This window comes from Poecile atricapillus, chromosome 15 (assembly GCF_030490865.1).
Source record: "Poecile atricapillus isolate bPoeAtr1 chromosome 15, bPoeAtr1.hap1, whole genome shotgun sequence".
NCBI classification, from domain to species: Eukaryota; Metazoa; Chordata; class Aves; order Passeriformes; family Paridae; genus Poecile; species Poecile atricapillus.
Window position 1 is genome coordinate 9,156,244 of NC_081263.1, and position 19,669 is coordinate 9,175,912.

A 19,669-nucleotide genomic window follows, 5' to 3' on the forward strand; every position below is an offset into this window, starting at 1 on the left:
GCCTTGCCGAAAACCAGGGGTTCGACAGTCACTGCTGAACACTCTGACCTGCACCAGTCTGCACCAGTCGCAAACCCAGCTTTTATTAGAAAGAAAATCAACTTGCCACATCTAACAGAGACATATGAATCTTCATTCTGCCTCCCTGGGAAGACAGCTACAGCAAACAAGAGAGGTCAAGAGAAATCTGATTTAGGAGAACACATTTCTGTTCCTCAAAGCTATTCCCCAAACAATTCAATTCTTTGCTGCAGGAAAAGAAAGCAGAGAAACTCCCCTCCCACCATGTTTCAAGAGAATTGAGTCCTCTTAGCTCTTTGTACTCTCAGCCCTGTTTGCTTATCACTTGTGGCTCAGACAGATAGCTGCAATTCCCACCGGGTTCCCAGAAGAGATTAATTATCCCACCTAGGAACAAAGCATCCAGGAACCACTTAATCACACTTTTCAGAGAAGAAACTACCCCATCCCTGGCCGAGGTGCTGGCAAGGATGATCTGGCAGCGCTCAAGGTTGGAATACCAAACATTAGGCTTGTTCTAATACAGACACTTGGATTGCAAGACAGGCTTTTCCCTTTTTCTGTTGAGCTGACAGCTACACATCACCTGACTTAAGGTGAGACAGCACTTGTAGGGGTGCAGTGTTTTGTTGGCAGAAATACTCCCCCTCCATGAAAGCCCAACAAAGCAGCTGCTGTATGCAGTGAGAGGACACAGACCATTCAGGGAATTACACACCTTCCCAGGAGGGTAAACTATGTAGATATAAAAAGGAAAGAATTTTGCTCTGCATGAAAGCAGATTCTTGCTCCTCATTGCCCAGGGACTGAACTTAATCACTAATCCTCTGCATCTAGTAGCGGAGGCAGAACTCCAAGCCACAGGACTGTGCTGGTGTAGCAGGAATATTTCCCTGGAGACAGCAGCTCACAGAAGAGATAAGGTACATCACAGCTTTTGAGTGACAAGATTGCTATCGCAGTCTGTGCCTCATTACTATTTTGAACCTTCAGCACAGATCTATGATGCCTTTCCAGGATTAGCCTACTTCTAAAGCTAAAGAAAGTCTCTCTTCATTTACAGCCTGTTACTTATTTAACACCAGAATCACATTAATTGAGAGTGCCTTTGGACTATCTCAGCATTTTAGCTGTACAGTGTACTCGAATATCACACAGGACTAGAGAGAGCATACAGAATGATGCCAAGCATGGTCCTTGCCTTAAACAGACACCTTTTAGGTACAGAAACATTTTGGACTCACACCTAGAAAGCACAAAATCGAATGGTACAAACTGCTTTCTTTTCAAATACTGTGGGTTTTTTGCTTCCAAAGATTGCCATGAACAGTCATCTTAGTAAAATTATTAAATTTCCATATATGGCTTTAAGTAATGGAAATACAAAAGCCAGAATTGAAGACAAGTCAGGTCCCAAAGTTCTGGCCTAAAGATCCCCTGCTTTGCATTCTGTTATGAAGTGTAAATGCAAGCGTGTTGTAACTTCTCTTGATGTCAAAAATCTTTTCTGAAACACATTCTTTTAGGACACTGTAACTCAGATGAAACAAAGCTTTTCACCAAAGCACACACAGGCTCCAAAATACGTATTTTGATATCAGAATTCTGCTATGCTATCATGTATTTTATTACTTTCAGCCTTTTCAGCACCTAGAAACTTCTGCCTGCCCCAAACCAAAGGGTTATTTTTGAAGAGGGGAAATGGACTATTATGCAACATTAGAAACTACTGGCTTATAATTTACGAGCAGTAATGAGCTTCTGCTATTGACCCTGAATTACTCATCCAAAGGCAAAGCGGTTAAAAGTAATGGGTATCTGCTTCAGCTCAGAGTAATGAGGACACTAAAAAAAGTATATAAACAGTCGAGTATGTGCCAGCTATGCAGACACAGAGATCTGCTCTAATTGGGTGGGCAGTACACCTGCAGCACAGGCAAGTCAGGAAAACACAATGTCCATCGTGCTGGAAGAAACTTAATACATAAAGGGACAGCACATCCCATGAGTGATTAGCCAGCTCCCTTTTGATGACTTACTTTCCCTCTGATCCATAGCTGTTCATGCTGTCCTCGATGGACTCGTGGCTGGCTTGACGGACAGTCCTGCTGGGCATTTCCACAGCCAGGCCAGTTTCTGTGCTCCTCTGGATGGCTCCTTTCAGTCTCCGACCATCACCATCTAGGAACACAAGGGGAGAAAGGCAGTCAGCCTCTATTCCCAGAGCCTTCTGCACTGACAGAGCCAAGGGGAAACAGAGGAGGTCTTCTGGAGGACCAGCCTGGCATCTGTCACGCAATGTTTTCCTTACTCAGCCCTGCTTCATCAGCAGCTCCTGAGCCACCTCTGGAACACACTCGCTGCTCCGCCATACCAGGCCCTGCAGATACTCAGAGCATGAACATCCTCCCCACCTACTCCAACCATTTGTACCAATTAATTATCCACTGAGCAGGCAGCCACACCAGCTGGCTACACCCAGAGCTACCCAGTCAGGGAACACAGTAGCGGCAACCACGGGCACAGCTGAGCTCTACAGCCTGATGCCTCCAAGCCTTTCCCAAATCCCACATTGCTGCCTCAGGTTGTGTGGAACAGCACAAAGAGTGGCAGGTCCTAGTGGACATTGAGTGAGCAGGGGGGAAGAAAAGGCCAGGCAGCACCAGAGGTGTTATGAAAGCAGGAGCCCTCCCAGACCAGCCACACAGGAATAGTTGGGCACAGCCAAAATGATCCCTGGTGGCACTGGAAAGGCACCAGCAATGGAAAACCCTGGAGAGGACTATTCCCCTTGGTAGACGCCCTCAGCCACAGCATAGAGGGAATTAAGTGGATTCTGGTTCCTCCTGGGTGCAGTCTTCAGAGGCTCAGCCCTCTGAAATTAACAGCTGCTATTTTCATCCTCCATCTCAAGCAGTCTGTTTCTCAGAACAAACCATGTTATGTAATGAATATGTAATGAATACCATTACTATTAATTGCTGTAGCTGGTGTTAGGAAGATCCAGATTTCATCCCACATAGAGCACTCATCCTGAAACACATCTGCTGCAAGTTTTCTGAACAAAGCAAAAATTATCCAAATCCTCTAATGATACCCAGTCATTACCCTGGATTCAGGCAACAAACCTCTGACCCACAGTGCTCTCAGAAACCTTCCAGCTTTTTTGAGTACCACCTCCAGAGGAGAAATGACCCAGCTACTGAGTCTGGAGAACTCAGGATCGCCAAATATTAAAGAAAGCAAATCTTTCAAAGAATCACAGGATGGGTAAGGTTGGAAGGGACCACAGTGGGTGATCTGATCCATCCTCCCTGCTGAAACAGGGTCATCCTAGAGCACACTGCACAGGATTGCGTCAAGACGGTTCTTGGAATATCTCCAGTGAGGGAGATTCCGCAACTTTCTGGGCAACCTGTTCCAGTGCACCCACACAGTGAAGTTCTTCCTAGTGTTCAGGTGGAACTTCGTGTGAATCACTTTCTGAACTGCTTTGGAAATATGAGGGTATCTGTAATAACCTGCCTAAAATACACTCTTATTTGTAGCAGTATGCTTGACCTAAAACATTTTTCTTTAGATCTTGGTGTGAAGAGGGACTTTGGAAGAAAAATTCAGTAAGATATCAGAAATGCTTCCTATCCCACTTCTCCAATTATATCTACATGGAAATGCAAAGACAAAAATTCTCCTATAAATACAGCTGTAAAGTACTTTTTCCTCTACTATCATGAGGTTTCCAACCAGGTAAACGTGCTGAGCCCAGGGCTCTGTACCAGCTGCCGTCCCCACATATGGTGCAGCCTGTGTACACATGTCCCTATGAGCTAAGGGGATCGAATTTGCATGTTCTGGGTTAATGTTAACTACAGTTCGTACTGTTTGTGCGCCTAGAGCAATGCATGAAGCACATTGTATAAATCAGGAAGTTACACAAATGTAAAACATATTTCTCATGTGCTTTCAAAATCCAAACCTTCAGGCAAGAATAACAATATGGGCATCAACAAGAGCGAAGCTTTTCTATTTTCCCAACCAGTGCAAAGCAGCTCCCTTTGATTCACCCTCTTTAGCCTTGTGCATCTCACTGGAGCCTCTGATGGGGTTTGTAGGTTCCTCTGAGGGCACATCCCACAGCCATGTGGGCAGACTTGATGGTCTGTTTCATTTGTCTTGCATTCACCTCCACAAACAATCTCCGAGTCATCCACACGCACCAGTGCCCATCCCTCCCTCACGTGTGCACTCAGAGCGCTCATCCTCCTGCCCTCTGAGGTTAGTCCTCACAAGAGCTCTGCCAGCAGTCAGTCAAAGCATCAAATGCCATAAATGTAGGAAACAAATTAAAAATGCCCTGTTGCCCAGCCATGCAACATCTGTTTAAAAAAAGAATCTCTTCTTTCCCCTATCTAATGAGATGTGCCTGGAGACACTCAAAATTAAAAGACGATTCATCCACAGCTGGCAACAAACGAGAGGCTTGGGACAGAGCAAGGGTTTGGAGCAGCACAAGGTGCTTGCTCTATTCCATCAACCATCTCCTGATTGAAAGGCAGGGAAATGAAGCAGAAGGGCCCAAAGGCAAGGAAAGGCAGCAGTGTGGGAGCACCAGGGCACTGTACCATATATTTAGCTGGCATGGGGGCGAGTTCAGCTGTAGAGCACCACATGCACAGCTTTCCACTACTGCTGGGTGGGTCATTTTCTACTAGTCCTGATTGCTTTTGCAGACTGAAAAAAAAAAAAAAAAAAAAAAAATTACAAAGAAAAAAAGGGGAAAAAAAAGGAAAGGAAAAAATGGCAAAAGTTTAATCAAGAATCTCTGTAAAACAAAACAATGGGAATAAAGGACAAAAATCCTTGTTCCTCCATCTTCTTCCAGACGGAGATGCACAGCAACTCCTGCATCTTACAAATGATCTCTCATTATTCTGGAGAAACATTTCTCCAACCTTTCTGTCCCTACAGTCTCTTTTTGCCAGAAGTTTCCTTTGAACAGAAGGGGAATAATTTGTTTTGCCAAAAAGGCAAGCTCCCAAACCACAACAGCCAGAGGCATGACTGAAATGCGGTAAGAGATCACCACAAGCACCAGAGATGCCATCAAAAAGGAGATTTAAATTCCTAAACTACCCAGCCCCATCAGCTGGAAGAGGAGGACAGACCAGGGACAGCACACCTGGAAAGGAAATACATATGGATGACACTGCATTTCTCATCTGTGAGCCAAAAGTGTTTCACAAGCAACAGTCATCTACCATTACTCATTCTCTGGTCAGTGTGGAGCATGGCATAGGGCTGTGCCTCTTCCCCTTCCTGAAATCTTTGTGCTTCGACACCTTTGCCAGTCAGAAGGTAAATTATATGCATCTGTGTGCGTATTGCCTGGCAAAACCATTTGCCTTAATTTGTCACTGCTATCTGAAACAAGTAAGAGCAGTATCGACATTTTCTGCAGCGTCACCGGATTTATTCCCTGCACCTCTTCCAATTAAGCAGCAAACAACAGAGGTTAAGCAGTCAGTCAAGCCTGCAGCTCAACACATCACTAAGAGAGGATTTTACTCCAAGATGACCTTGGGAAGATGAAATTTTTTGGTCAAATATCCAGGATGAAGATACACAACACCTCACTGACGCCAACAACCAGAAGGGCCCAGCAGTCACTCTGCCAAGTTCTCAGTGTTGACAGGTGCTTCCATTTTGCTCTGTTCAGCCAAACAATTTATGTTTGGATAAAGAATATCTTCTAAAGCACTGTGCACACCAGGTTTGAAGATATCAAGAGATGAAGAATCTGCCATTTGCCTGCACGGTTTATTTTACTACCTGACATTTAGAGATGTGGCTTAAGTTTGCCTGGTTTCAGCTTTCACACATCAGGTTTTTTTAGTGCCCTTCTCTGCCCCAAGAGCTGCTAAGTGTTCTCATTAGAAAGACTTTTCTGCAGTGAAGATGAGCTATCTCTCAATCTTATTTTGACAAGTTAAACAGACTGAGATCTCTCTGTCTCTCACACTCTGGCATTTTTTTTTCTCCTGGCCTTGAATCTTTATAACAATCTCCCCAGGTTTTAAACACCCTTTTGAGAACAGAACTGAAGTCTACATTTTAGTGCAGAAATGCATACAGAGGTAAAAATCAGCTTATATTCTCATCTTCATTACTTCTGCTGCTATCCTCCAAGACCACAGTAAGCTCCTGGTCACATCACACCTTGCCTGGAGGCTGTGCAGTCCCTTGCCTGTCCTGCTGGTACAACCTTGCAGAACATTACATTTAAAAATATGTAAGAAAATGAATTTTATTTGAAGAGAAAGCAAGCAAAACTCCAGACAGCTTTATACAGCTCTCTCACCCTCAATACTATTTACTCTCTTTCTAATGTCCACATCGCCTGTGAGTTAAGTGAGGTTTAAACTCATGCTTGCTCCAAATCAAATGAAAACACTGAGCACCACCAGGCCTTCAAGAGAGCCCTCCTGCCTTCGAGGCTTTTCCTTGACAACTGCTTTTTGATATGTGAAGCAAGTTTTTAGTCCATTTATCACAATCCCATTTTTAGGGTCATGTTGTTCTAGGACAAAACCCTAACATACTTGCCACATTTACCCAGATATCTGTGTCTTCTAAAACTTTGAGAAAATTCTGTTCTCACAAGACCCATTTTCCCAACATTCCTCTTGACTGTTATTAATTATATTCCATCATTTTGTTCACTATTAATTAGATCTCATTATCATGTTCCCCATCATCTTTGAGTGACATCAGACCAGCCAACCAAAAGTTTCTTCCAGACAGCCCGGTAACAAATGAAGATGAGCAAGGTGACCTGTGCAGAGCAGAGCACATTTTGGACAGTTCCCTTAACCAAGCTTTCAGCTGTCAACCACACCGAGAGGTCTTCTCAAGGATGGTGCCACTCCCACAGAAGAGCTGCCACCAAGAGCTGGATTTGCCTGAAATTATGGGGGTAGGAAAAATCAGAGCGGCCTTGTTCCCTTTCCTGCCCCAAGGAAAGGACTTCTCATGTTCTCTTCTACATCACTCCCACACACAACTCTTCAAAGCTCTTCCTCTCTGATTCTGACAGGGCTGTCCATACTCAGAGGCCAGAAAGTCTTGGAATATCTGTGAGTCCTGCAATAGCTCAGCACAAGGTCATGATTATATAATTATTACTCCACAATAGATGTTTATTGATGGCATTTCTGAGAGACAGAGCATGCCCCTCTCACTGTTATTCCTGCACTGTCTCCTTTCTCACCACTTCCATTTCCTTCACCCAAGCACTTGTTACCATCTTTCTATTTTCCACTTTGTTTTCAATTTTCTCCTCCATCACAGTTTGCTACCATCACAAAAAGAAACCAGCATGATGCATGTGCTACAGACCCTCCTGTACTTTAGAATTAATTGGTATTGATTTAGCCTTGAGATTAGGCATTGACTGAATTTCAACTCAATCAGCCTGGCTCCTAAATTACCCAACTGCTTCCAAGCACTGAGCACAGTGGCACCCAAAGCACATGGACACACCAACAAGGGCCACCCAAGACACCAAGGGTGTGGCAAAACAGCATGGATAGCTGTTATACTTTCCCAAAATTTTAGCTTGAGGTGCCAGGGGGAAAATCAGGAAGGTAAATCAGCTGGATGCTTACTTTCACTTGTTCCTATTGCAAAGCTCTGGAAAATATAACATTGTGTATTTTCCAAGAAAGTTAGTCCAAGCTTGAGTGAAGAGACTGCATTCCCACTGCTGTTCTTACCCAGGTGTAGCAGTATGGAACAATTCCCATCCAAACATGCTGCGGGGCATCAACCCGGGCAGACTCTGCTCTCTGGATTCACACCTGGGCTCCTCAGCACATGAGCCGCCTGCTTTGCTCCAAAATACAAACCTGCACTTATGAAGCATGAAGAACTGACAAGTCCAGCAAGGGAACACAGAAAAACCCATCTGGCTGAGTCAAAGAAGCCTTCAGACCACGCTGAAGATGACGTAGAAAGCAGAGCTGGGACAGGACCCAACTGCCTGCAGAGGAGACTTGCCCAGAGCTATCTCCTTTCAGTTCATGCTGAATCTGCCTGCTCTACCCTTGGCTCAAACATGGGCTCACAAGCCCTTCCATTTTCCACTAACTTCACTCTTTGGTTTTGACCCCAGGAGTTTCTTTTATCTTTCTTCCCCATGAAGATCTGCCCCTGAGAAAAGATGAAGCGGGTCAGTTTGGGGCTGAAAACAAAGGGAAAACATCAAGTACCCATCTGGATAATATCACCTGCTGAGGTGAGGAAGGTCCCCAAGTCCATCAGCTGGTCTTTGGCATGTCTGTGGGTAAAAAGCAGCAGTGGGAGTCTCAGCTCAGCACCCCATCAGACTGCTAAAGCACTGAACATTTCATCTCCTACCTATTTTCAGGTACTCCGAGGAAAGAGTCAGCATGTTAACTTCTCCACCTGAAACTTTGTCACTGCATTGATGTTTCTGAAATGTTAAAAAAAAAATTAAAAAAAATAAATTCTGTTTAGTCAGATGCTGACTCCCTGTGACACGTACTAAGACTTGTATGCCGTGAATCAGTTCTGAGTTTAATAAAAATTCCATTGTTCAGCTTCAAAGGAGAAAAAGAGAAGTCTTCCCACAGCCTTGCATGAATACCCAGCAGCTGTGACAGCCTGGCACACGCTGAGCTGTCGGCTGTCAGGGTGGGCAGCACAGGCCCCTTTACAGGGGTACCTCTGTTCACAGCAAGCCCTGATGCTCTCCTGAGGGGCTGCTTTTGCTCATATAAATACTGGATTGTCACTTCAGAATGCAGTTTAACGAGATGAACTCAATCTCATCATGCCTGGCAAGCCCTGACATCCTGCCAAGCATTCCCTACATCAACATCCTAATGGAGTGTGAATTATGAGCACCTAAAGAGAGGCAGTTTGTACTGTGCTCCAGAACATGCCAGGCTATCATCACAGCCTGAGTAATCCACCAGAATGACAGAAAATGGCTGGGGATAAGCAGGGGCACTAATCAGGCTGTATGCTTCACTCCCCTGTCCTAGTTTCAGACACCAACAAAATCACACCCTTTCTTTCCAAATTAAGCACAGAATCTTTATGGGATGGAAAAAATTAATTCAACATGTTAATTCTTAATCTGTGGAGGTTAGGTACATTCACAGGGTTAGGAAAGTTCAGTCAACTCTTTTTGTGAGAGCCAGAAAAATAGTAAAATTAGCAACTATTTGCATTGCTATTACAGCTACTGAATCCAGCTGAATGCAGAGCAGGGCCAGGACACCCTGCCTGCATAGGAAACCTCTGGAGATGCCAATGAGACACCTCCAAATCCCCACTGCAGCACAATACATCCCACTGCTGATCCACATGGGTATTTTAGCACAGGAAAGCTTCCTCTGATCCTAGAGCTCAGACTGGCCTGTCCTCACCTGCGCCAAGAGGCAGTGCTGACACCCATGCCCAGATGTGTGGATGTCAAACCAATTCCCCCTGAACCCAGGGGTTTCTGTTCTTCCCCCTCACCACTTGAAGAGGACCAAAAAGTATTTACAGGGTTATTTCCATGAACAGCCTCTGAGGCTGCCTTCCCTAATTCCCCGACAGCTCAGCTCAAACCCCAACTCCTCAGACATTTAAAGCAGCATTTTTCTTCCATGCTGGCCTGTGCTGCAGTTTGTTTTAAATCCAACTGAGCCTGTATTTAAGCAAGTCTCCACCCCAGCAGATGTTATAATCTCTTGTAGCTTGGCTGTGCCATGGGTAGAGTATCAATTTTTCTTCCTTTCTTTATGAGTTCCATTTTCATATTTTAAACATTTTTTTCCTCCTCCTTAAGGGTAAAACCAAATAGTTCCCAAGATGCTATTTTTAATTTTGGCCTTTTTGATAATTCATCGATATAAAAAAAAAAATTAATGGCCAAAATTTTCATTAAAAAGTGTCTAAAGAAAAAGTTCTGTAACAAACATGTAGCCAGGAAAATCACTTGGAGATCTTTTCCTGTCAAGAGAGAGAAAGCCAACAGCCAAAAGGTAAACACATATGTTCCACTGTCAATGACTTTCAAATGGAGTTTTTGACTACCATAAAAAATTGTTTAGCTTTTCACTATAAAAAAAGTTGCAGTACCATAACACTAACAAAAACGTTTGGTTCTTTCAGAGTATTTAATGGCAACTACTTTTCAGCTAGACCCAGTTGCTCAGAATTCTTTCCATGTCTCTATTTTGTTTGCAGCAGGATCCAAATAGCTTCATCTGATGGCTGGTTTTGCATTTTTATTTTTATAAGAAAATGGAACACACTGCCTGCCCCCTTCTCTTCCCCCAATCTGCCAGGCTTTGCAGTAGAGTCTGATTAAATGAAATGTCCATAGCAATCCAGAAAATTCGCTGCTGTAATATTTCTGCAGCAACCTAGCAATGAAACCTGAACACTGCCCTGTCTGTAGCCCAGGTCTCCAGGGAAAGACAAGCGTGGAACTGCTGGTGCTGTGCCAGCTGTCTGGGACAGACACATCCCACATCCCAGGCCCTTCTTCATCTGCTGCTTCTGTGCTTGGGCAAGGGTTAATGACTTAAAAATGTAATATTACTATGCTATTTATAGTGCAATAAACCACAGACATACACACACATTCTCACTGCACAGCAATTAGGGGATTCAATCTTTCCACTTCTTGGATTTTGCGTTTTAAGCCTCACCAACAGCTAAATTCCCCTCTGACATCAGCTCACCTGGGAAGCCCTGGCAGTCTGCAGTCCAAGTATGTACCAAGTCAAGGAAAATTTAGTTGATGCACTCAGAGAACATGTACATTTGGCACAAGCAATTAATTTAAATGATTTATTTAAACCACTACACTGTAATATTTACTCCCTAGAAAGCTGAGGGAAGTGTCATACATAGAATCAACAACCAGTGGTGCTCTAAGTGCTCTCAGTTCCAAACTCTTAGAAGTTTGCCAGCTATTGAGATGTGGGTATCAGGAGAACATCAGAGTAGAAAATGAGTAGCTGGTTAGTGTGCCAGCACCATCCCAGGTCTCTCTTCTTCTTAACTCACAAGGAGAATTAGAGGTTGAGCCAATTTGTGTCCGTGTGGCTGGAAGTCCTCCAGCTAACCAACAGAAGTTGTGAAGGCCAGGTGAAGCTCTCTACTTAATTACAATAGAGTTGAACCAGAGCACCCTAATGTCCTAATTCTGCCATCCATCTCACACTATTTATAACTGAGGATGTTGCTTAAGTCCAGGTTCTGAAATATGAATGAGCCTGAGCTGCAGAAAACCTCTTGATTTAGAAAAGGATCACAAAAATGAGGTGAATTCACAAAAATAAAGCTACTAGAAAGAGCCATTGTAGAGAAGGGTGGTGTGAGATGAAAGAGCTGCCCTGTCTACACTTCACTAAGCCAAGAAACTCAGCATGAGGCTGCTGTGCCCTTCCTGAGCCCGCTGGACCTGCCTGCTCACCAACTGCCCCTCCCAGCAGAGCCCAGCATCTAGCTGTTCACTTGGGAACTTTTGGGAAGCAGGAACAAAGTAACTTCAGCAGCCTCTTTGCAAGCTGTGCTTTCCTGCTGCAGAAGAGGACTCAGGTCATGAGCCTCCTGAAGCCACCAAAACTTCCCAGAGGTGCTGACACACCTTTCTGCCACACTGGATGCTCAGCTCCAGTGGTCTGCTTTCATCCACAAGGTGAACTTTAAACTGAGATTAGCTTTTTCAGGCCTTTTCTCCCAGGAGCATTAGTTTATCTCTCTCTGTCTCTCTACCCAGAGCCCTCTTTTCCAGCATTTTTAGAGTCTGCACATCTTGGACCTCTCCCCCAGCTTTGGCTGAAACTAGAAAGTATCTGCTACATAGTAATGATGGGAATGGAGTCAAGACAGCAGCTTAAGCATTGAAGAAATATTTGCCTCCTTCAAAACCACAGCTACTACACAGTAGGTAAAGTTTAGTTTTGGTACAGACAAAATTCAGAGGAAGCAGTTGACAAGGCCATTTTTATTCATGAGATTTCTTCCCTTTTCTTCTGTCCTATTGACACTCTTTTAGGAGCAAGCAGCTTTGTCAAGACCACGTGTGTGTGAGCACAGAGAGCAAGAGTCTTGGCACAATGAATGAGTCATGCAACCTTTTGTTCACTGGTTATAAATACAATTAAAAACACAGCCCCATTTCCTTAACAGGCACGAAGCCACAGAACCCTGGAATCATTCATAAACTAGAATCCTGGTGCAGAATTGCGTTCAGAACAGCATTTGATTTGTGTTTAGCTTGAGTTATAATTACTTCATCATATTTTCCTTAAGGAAATGAATGATCAATTCACAAGGAGTTGACTCTGATTATACACACTGCTTAATAACTTGCGTCCATTTGGAAGCAATTATTTGATCCACTGTGGAAGCAGAGATGGGGGAGCTGATGGTCTGGTTTCCAGAGAAGTTAAACAATTCCAGGCATTGAGTTCCTAATTCCAGACAATCTCACCAGATATTACAACTACCTGAGTCAGGCTTCACCAAAGGTGCTTTTGTGGAATACCTGCAGCAAATCCTAGAGGAAGCAAGCCAGCATGTTCTTCCCCTCTAACTCTGCATACTGCTTTGATTCACGTGGAGACATCCTGTGACAAGTCTATGGCTATGGAGCATCTGTTGTGCCAGGCAAGCACCACAGGTGCACTAAATGGAACCCTTTTCTTCCCAAATGGTACCAAGAGCTGTACAAAACCCTCTGTTTATAGCACACCTGTGGTGCTGAAGGGAGAGCTCAGAGAGTGACTGCATTTCCCAAAAGCCTGCAAATGGACCCACTGTGCTCATACTGCTTCTCTCACATAGATCCCTATCCAGGATCAAGGCTCTGGATTGAGTGCCGGGTTCTGCCTGGGTGGACTGAAAGGAGAGCACCCTGCCCTTCATGATTGCAGTAATTTCACTGCAGATATCTTATGACAGCTGGAAGGGAAGGTCAGGCTTCGATGCCCAGCAGCAGGACAGGAGCAATGGTTCTTTACAATGCTAAGTCATTCACGGTGACTAAGAAATCAAAGTGAGTTTGTATCACTGCAAACAGCCCTGCCAATCATACATCATAAATATCTTCAACTGGGGACAAGTCAGGCCATTACACATGGAAAACACCATCCAATACCAAGAACAGAGGCGCTGGAATTTAACTAGCAGACACCTAAGAAAAAAACATTCAAGCAAAATTTTCACAGCCCAAATCCTGAGGAGACACATGCAAGCTCTCATCCGAGTGACACACTCTCCCACAGACGAACATGGCAGACACATAACTGCCTCCTACATCTGCTTGCTGCATGCACAAAAGCAGCACTCAGATAGAAAAACATCCCAGATTACTTGAAGTCCTTTGGGAAATTCAGTTCACCGTTTGTCTATGCAGAATATTGAGCTTTCAGTAGAGGAGAAAAAGCCCTTTGGCCAGGGCTGGAAAATAAACATAACGTGTTCATCTCTTTTGAAAGATACTGCAGAATGTTGGGAAACCAACCAAAATATCATGCCTGGCTGCAGATTACTGAGGATGGAAGGAAAAATCATCAGATTAATATAAATAAATTAATACAGGAGATTAATACACTTTAGGAACAACACCAAAATCTCATTTTCTCAATTTCCAGCAACTAGATGCAGTAAGAATCAGTCCTTTGTGAAGAAGGGGCACACCAATGTTCAATATTGTATTGAATGGAATTTGCATTAATCACTCACAGCCACACACCAGCAGAGCATCCTGGGAAGCAATGCCTGTTTGCAGCATGGCTACCCCATGACACACATCTGGCAGAAAGTTCACCAAAAACCTCATGATCTGTGCCAGATATCTCTGAACAAATTTTGCAGAAGGAGCAAGGATGAACAAAATGCTTTTGAGCGCCCTGCTAATCTCTCTCTACTACGAGAGCAGAGAAGAGAACGGATGAAGAAGCAATTGTGATACAGCCAGCATCAGCCTTGCAGGCAACACTGACAGTTCAGTGAGATCAAACATGCACTAAAGGGCAGTGTGTGAGTGAAAAAATAGTTTTAATGTAACCACAAAAAAGTTTGGGAATCTCTTTATAAAATGTGCAGACGACTGCCCAACAGAAATGGAAGAAGGTCAGGAGAGGACACCATGCTTACGAAGCACCTGCACCACTGTCACTTCCTGCCCTGTGATACCTGCAGGTAACTTTCATGTTTCTGTTCTCACATTTAACAACTGACATAAGGAAACCTTGGGATTTCTCGAGATGTTACTGGCAAGGTCAGAGAAGTACAATCCCCTTCGATCACCACCTGTGCTCTGAGCGCTCCGTTTCACTCTGCTGTACAGTAACTGTGCCAGCGACCTATACCAGCCACCCACCCCAGCAGGCTCCACCTTCACACTCATTTCAACAGGGAAGCAAACAGAAGGAGGCAGGACACACAATTCTGAAAGTGAACTTGAAGGTGAGACCCTCAGTTCCAACCCATTCACAGTCTCTGATCACAAGTCACAATTACAAATCGAGCTCAGGAGTGAAATAACATCCTTTCCTCCTCCTCCTCCTGCCTGCAGAGACAGGAGTTCAGGGCTCTGTTTCCTTGGCAACAAAAAAGAGCATCACAACAGCCTCCTCACTAGCAAATGACATACGAAAACGTGTCATTTTTTTCTCTCCAGTGTCTTTTATTACCAGGGAAAAAGCCTGAACTCAGAACTCTCCACTCAGCAAGAATGGAAATAGATATCCATTACTGCTATTTAAAATGCAGTATGTTTGGAGCCTTTAAGCCTATCCAGAGGTAGGTAGCAAGTAAGGGATTTTCATTTACTAAGTTAAGCGAAAAAAATAAAAAAAAAAAACCCTGACCTTGCTCAAGTTCACCTTTTAAGACAAACTGTAGAACTTGAAGAGTTTGGGGAAAAAATTGCAGCTCATAAATTGATGAGCTGCATTTTAGATTCTGTTAATATTCACTTTTGAAAAGCATTAGAAATGAAGATTACAAATTTAATAATGCAACACATGGGAGGAATTATCCTCCTCCCCATATAAAAAGGCAATTTGCTCTTGCCTATAAATTGACTTTCTATTACTGTCATTAAACCAGCATAATGTACTATAATTAGGGTCTGCCCTGCCACAGCTCTGTGGCAACCCACAGCCAAGAACTCATCAGCCAACTTTAGCAGACATCCTCATGAGGCGACAGGGGAAGTGGCACTGCTGGGTATCTCCTCACTGCAGGACTTTGGGGTGCTCAGGGACATTTATGAGAGGTCAGAAAGAAACTGGATGAAATCAATGAGGAAAAAATTGAAAAGCAGAGAAATGTCCCTAATCCACAAGTCAATGGAAGCTGGGCCAGCATCCTGAAGAAGCATCCTAAGAAACCTTGCCATCTCCCTGACTTTCTCCAGACACCTTGACAGACATAAAAATCACTTACTCCTTCCTTTTTGCCACAACAGAGAAGCAAGATCACAGTCCTCAGACTGCAGTAATTTCCAATCCATTTCCTAAGCTGCTTCCAGGCTCTCCTCCTCTATAGTTTGTGCAAACTGAGTGCCCTGCATGGTCTGTGCAAGCCCTGTCCCAGCTGTGGAGTATCTGCCGCTCCCCTCTCACTCCACATGTGTCTGGACCATCAGGAATGATTTTGCAATGCCCACATGAGAACCTACCGAGCAGCAAAAGCATTAAAATCCATACTCTGTGGTTTCCTTAAACAGGAAACTACATTTAAACAGCTCAACTGAAAGAGCATTAAAATTGTGCTGGCAGGTATTTACTGTCCCATTTCCCACAGCTCTTTCTCCATCTTTAAGCTACTGATGGGTTGTGACATATCGAAATAACAGAAATCTCAATAACAGAAACCTCTTTGCCATTTCTCAGCACTAGCACCATTCTTCCCTTTCACCAGCCGTGTACCCAAACAGCTAGAAGGTAAATCTGTCACCTACCTTTTTTTTTTTTTAATCATTTTCACTCATACTTCATGCAGCAGGCAGCTGTGAGACTTGTTCACATCTCAGTTACTTCTGGAACAAATCTCAGCAACTAGCTCAGATAGTGAGGGAATGAGTCAACAGCATCTGCTGATGGTTCTTGCTCTTCCTTTGCTCATGAATTATCCTGAGTTTTAAAAGAAAAGCAGCTGGTACTTGTTCAAGCTTACCAAAGCCTCAGTGGTCAGTGAAGCCCACAGCAGGTGCTCTGTGCCTGAGGAAGCAGCTTGGCAGGCCAGGCCAGGCCAGCACTGGACCTTCAAGCACCACTGGCCAGCTTTGACAAGATGTGCCCTTTGCTCCATGACAAGTCAGTTCTTCAGATTGCTGGATGACAGTCAATCCACCTAAAAACTTCTCATTTACCCAAATACTCATTCCAAGGAACTTAATGGTTTGGAATGAACACGAAGGGGACTTGTGACAATCAAAGCAAACCCATTTGCAAGTCTGACACGTGCACAGAAAGCACTTTGCAGTCTCCACCAAAGCCTGGTTTAGTTTCCCTGATGAAGCAATTTTTAGGTCAGAACATGTGCAGATGTTTCGAGGTCTGTGCTTTGTCCTTGGCCTGTTTTGGAGAAAGATTTAACATTTTGCTTCTGCTCTAAGTGCACATTTTCATCAGAGAAACCACAAGGCCACACTTGAAGTCACTACTGAATTTCATTCCTCTGGATCCATGAATGACTAGTACATCCTCCTTCTATCACATAAGCTATATCCCTGATTGAATTGTCTTCCTGTTGTATCCATTCTCCTTAGAAATTTCCCTTTGTGAAGCATGATTTAGCCCTTCTGAACATTACACAATATTTGTTTTCCCATGTATTTTCTGCTACAGATACGTGACTTTTCCCTGTATTTTACCATCATATGGAACAGCTTTCCCTTTCAATAGTCACAGCTGCTTAATGAATTCAAAGTGTGACATTTTGTTTTCCACGGTGAGGTGTGTGAGAAGTGTAAACCACGGCTGAGAGATGAACTAGAAAACACAGAGGGCACTGAGCCCTTCCCACCAGCCAGACACAGTGCTCTCAACAGCACCCACTGCACCCTGAAAGACTCAGCTTTACTCAATTAATTGACAGACTTCACTAAACAAATCAAAATGTCAGCTTCAGGAAGTATATACAAGCTTCTGTACACAATAGAGTTTCACAAGCCCCAAAGAGATCCTCTTGTGCTTGATACTTGATGCGCTATCCCACCTGGACACTTGGATGCTTTGCTCAAACAACAGTTCCAGGATCCAAGGGGATTCAAAGCCTCAAAAGACTTTCCAGAGCACTGCACAATTTCCTCTGATGTCGCCCACACGGGAGGCTACAAATTGGCAGCAGTAGCTGTCAACATTTTGTTTTGATCTTCTGGCAAACAAATCCACCCTCTGAAATGTTTGCAGGATGCCGAGATAAAAAGCAGCAATGAATAAAACCCAAAGAAGTTTGAAGGGTTTATTTTTACCAAGTAATCAATACCTTCTGGCAGTCTTCCTCTAGCACTAATAATACCAGTGAGGACAGTGACCCTTGGCAGGTTTTGTACACTGCTCTACAAACATTATCTAATTAACCATCACAATCCACTCCTAGAAAAAAGAAAGCATGATGTGAAGTTATTCTATGAGAGAGAGAGAGAATGAGTGTTGGGAAGGGCTGATAACAAGGTTATAGTTTGGGAGTTCCAGCTCTTGCACATCAAGTCTAACCATGCTGTCCCTCAGAGGCCAGCTCCAGGTAAATGGTGTGGTTTTCACACAATCTGTGCTTAGCACAACCCTTGGTTTCACCTAGCACTAGGACACTGTCTGAGCCAACTCATTAATAAATCAAATGACAATAAAGCAGTTGGAGGGAGATGAATTATTGAAATCAAAGCAACTTTGTGCTCAGAGACAAAACTAAACTCTGTTTCATTTTAAGCTCTGAATATGGAGCCTGATTTTCCTCAAAACAGCTGGACTGACACACTGCAAACTGCCAGCCCAGTCCACCTGTACCACAGCTCAGAAGAGGATTCAGCATTTCAGTGGGGTGGTGACATCTTGATGCTGACCACCAATGTTAAAGATGGAAGAGGAAATCTCAGGTCACCAAGTCAACCACGAAAGCATCTCAGGGGATGCTCACCTAAACCAAGTCTAAGAAGCAGGTCTAAATCCAGAGCCAGTGTATGTGTCAACATAAATCCAGGTCTGGATTCTTTCAGAGTATTTTTCTATTACTTTGGGGCAGCCATTACAGCGTCACAATATTTAGTCAACCTTTTACTTCTCCAGTCATTAATCCTGCACCATTTAACTACTGGTTTGTCATTTATTCTCTTAATCCTTTTCAAATCCTTCTGCTTATTTTCACATCTTTTTTCAATCCCATTCTATGTGTCTTGCTAATTACACTCCTTAACTGTCATAGGCTGTTTCAACAGACATGCCAAACCAGACGTGGTTTGATCACTTGCTGTGTTATGTGCCCAATGCATCATTTGCTATTGAGATATTTCAAATATAAAGAGTGTTACTGGAAGATGATCAATTGTACTTAATTATCTGGACAGCTGCCTGTAACTCTAGGGAGGAAGGGCAAATGACCATTTAACAATGTACTCAAAAACAAGATTTCTAACCTTGTAAAGAAGAACAATGAAAAAGGAAAAAAAAGGCCTAGGGTTCCCATCTTCTCAAAATACGGAATGCTGCTTCCTCAGCGGACAGAACTGTTCCCAAAAGATTGTTATTTGCAATTTTGCTGTGTCCAACCTTTTGCTGTGAGCCAACCTTTCCTGCCAGTCTCAGAAGACTCCATCTCCAGAAGTCTGCATATGACAGTCTGAGAGTCACAGGCCACTAAATGGTTGGTCACTTCCAAATGAGAGATGCCAAAACCTGGTGACAGATGAATGAGACAGAGCAGACATCACCTGAAAGCTTCAAGACAAGGGAATTATTCACGGTCAAAAGGAAGAGAAGAGGTAGTTGTGACACAAAGATGGAACTGAGGGAAGTAGGTGGCCAACCATGATAGAACAACTGTCAGAAATACCCAGAGCACTGGAACTGTCAGCCCAGCTTTCCACATCCACACATTCACTTCCAGTGACAAACCTGACTACACAACCCGACAGGGAGCAAACATCACCCTGAACACTTCCTCTCTTAAATCTCAGTCTTCCTTTCATTTCTACAACCATGTCCTAACCTATCATGCTGGGGATGCAAACCTTAAAACCACATGTATGTAAAGAAGAGACAAATTTACCAAGAGCCTGAAAGAGTAACCAACTCATTCAGCCCAAAGGAGAGTTCACAGAGGCTGAAGAGAGCCATTATATGCCATCATTGTTAGCTCCTGATTCAGTACCTTCAAAGATAGGAAGAACTGAACACTTCCTTCTCTTCCATGCCCATCTCCTCAGACATGGCTAGCAGACCACACTGAGGAAAGCGTGCAGAGCTGAGGGGAGCAGAACCCCCTTGGATTATTCTTTCTGGGCATGGTTGGTCACACCCACTGAAGCCAAAGCATGCAGCTAAAACAGGTGAAGGAACAAATACCTCCCAAGGTATCATCAGCGTTATACAGGAAGGCTGTGCAGCTT

The 19,669-nt window shown here is 43.8% G+C and overlaps 1 protein-coding gene across 1 annotated transcript in view; it reads right to left on the reverse strand.

Moving 5' to 3' along the window:
- Positions 1–19,669, reverse strand: part of RIMS4 (regulating synaptic membrane exocytosis 4) — a 47,661-nt gene that overhangs the window by 14,713 nt on the left and 13,279 nt on the right. The window contains exon 2 of the mRNA XM_058850552.1: positions 2,061–2,202. Within this exon, the coding sequence (XP_058706535.1) occupies positions 2,061–2,202 (142 nt within the window). The remainder of the gene's footprint in view (positions 1–2,060; positions 2,203–19,669) is intronic.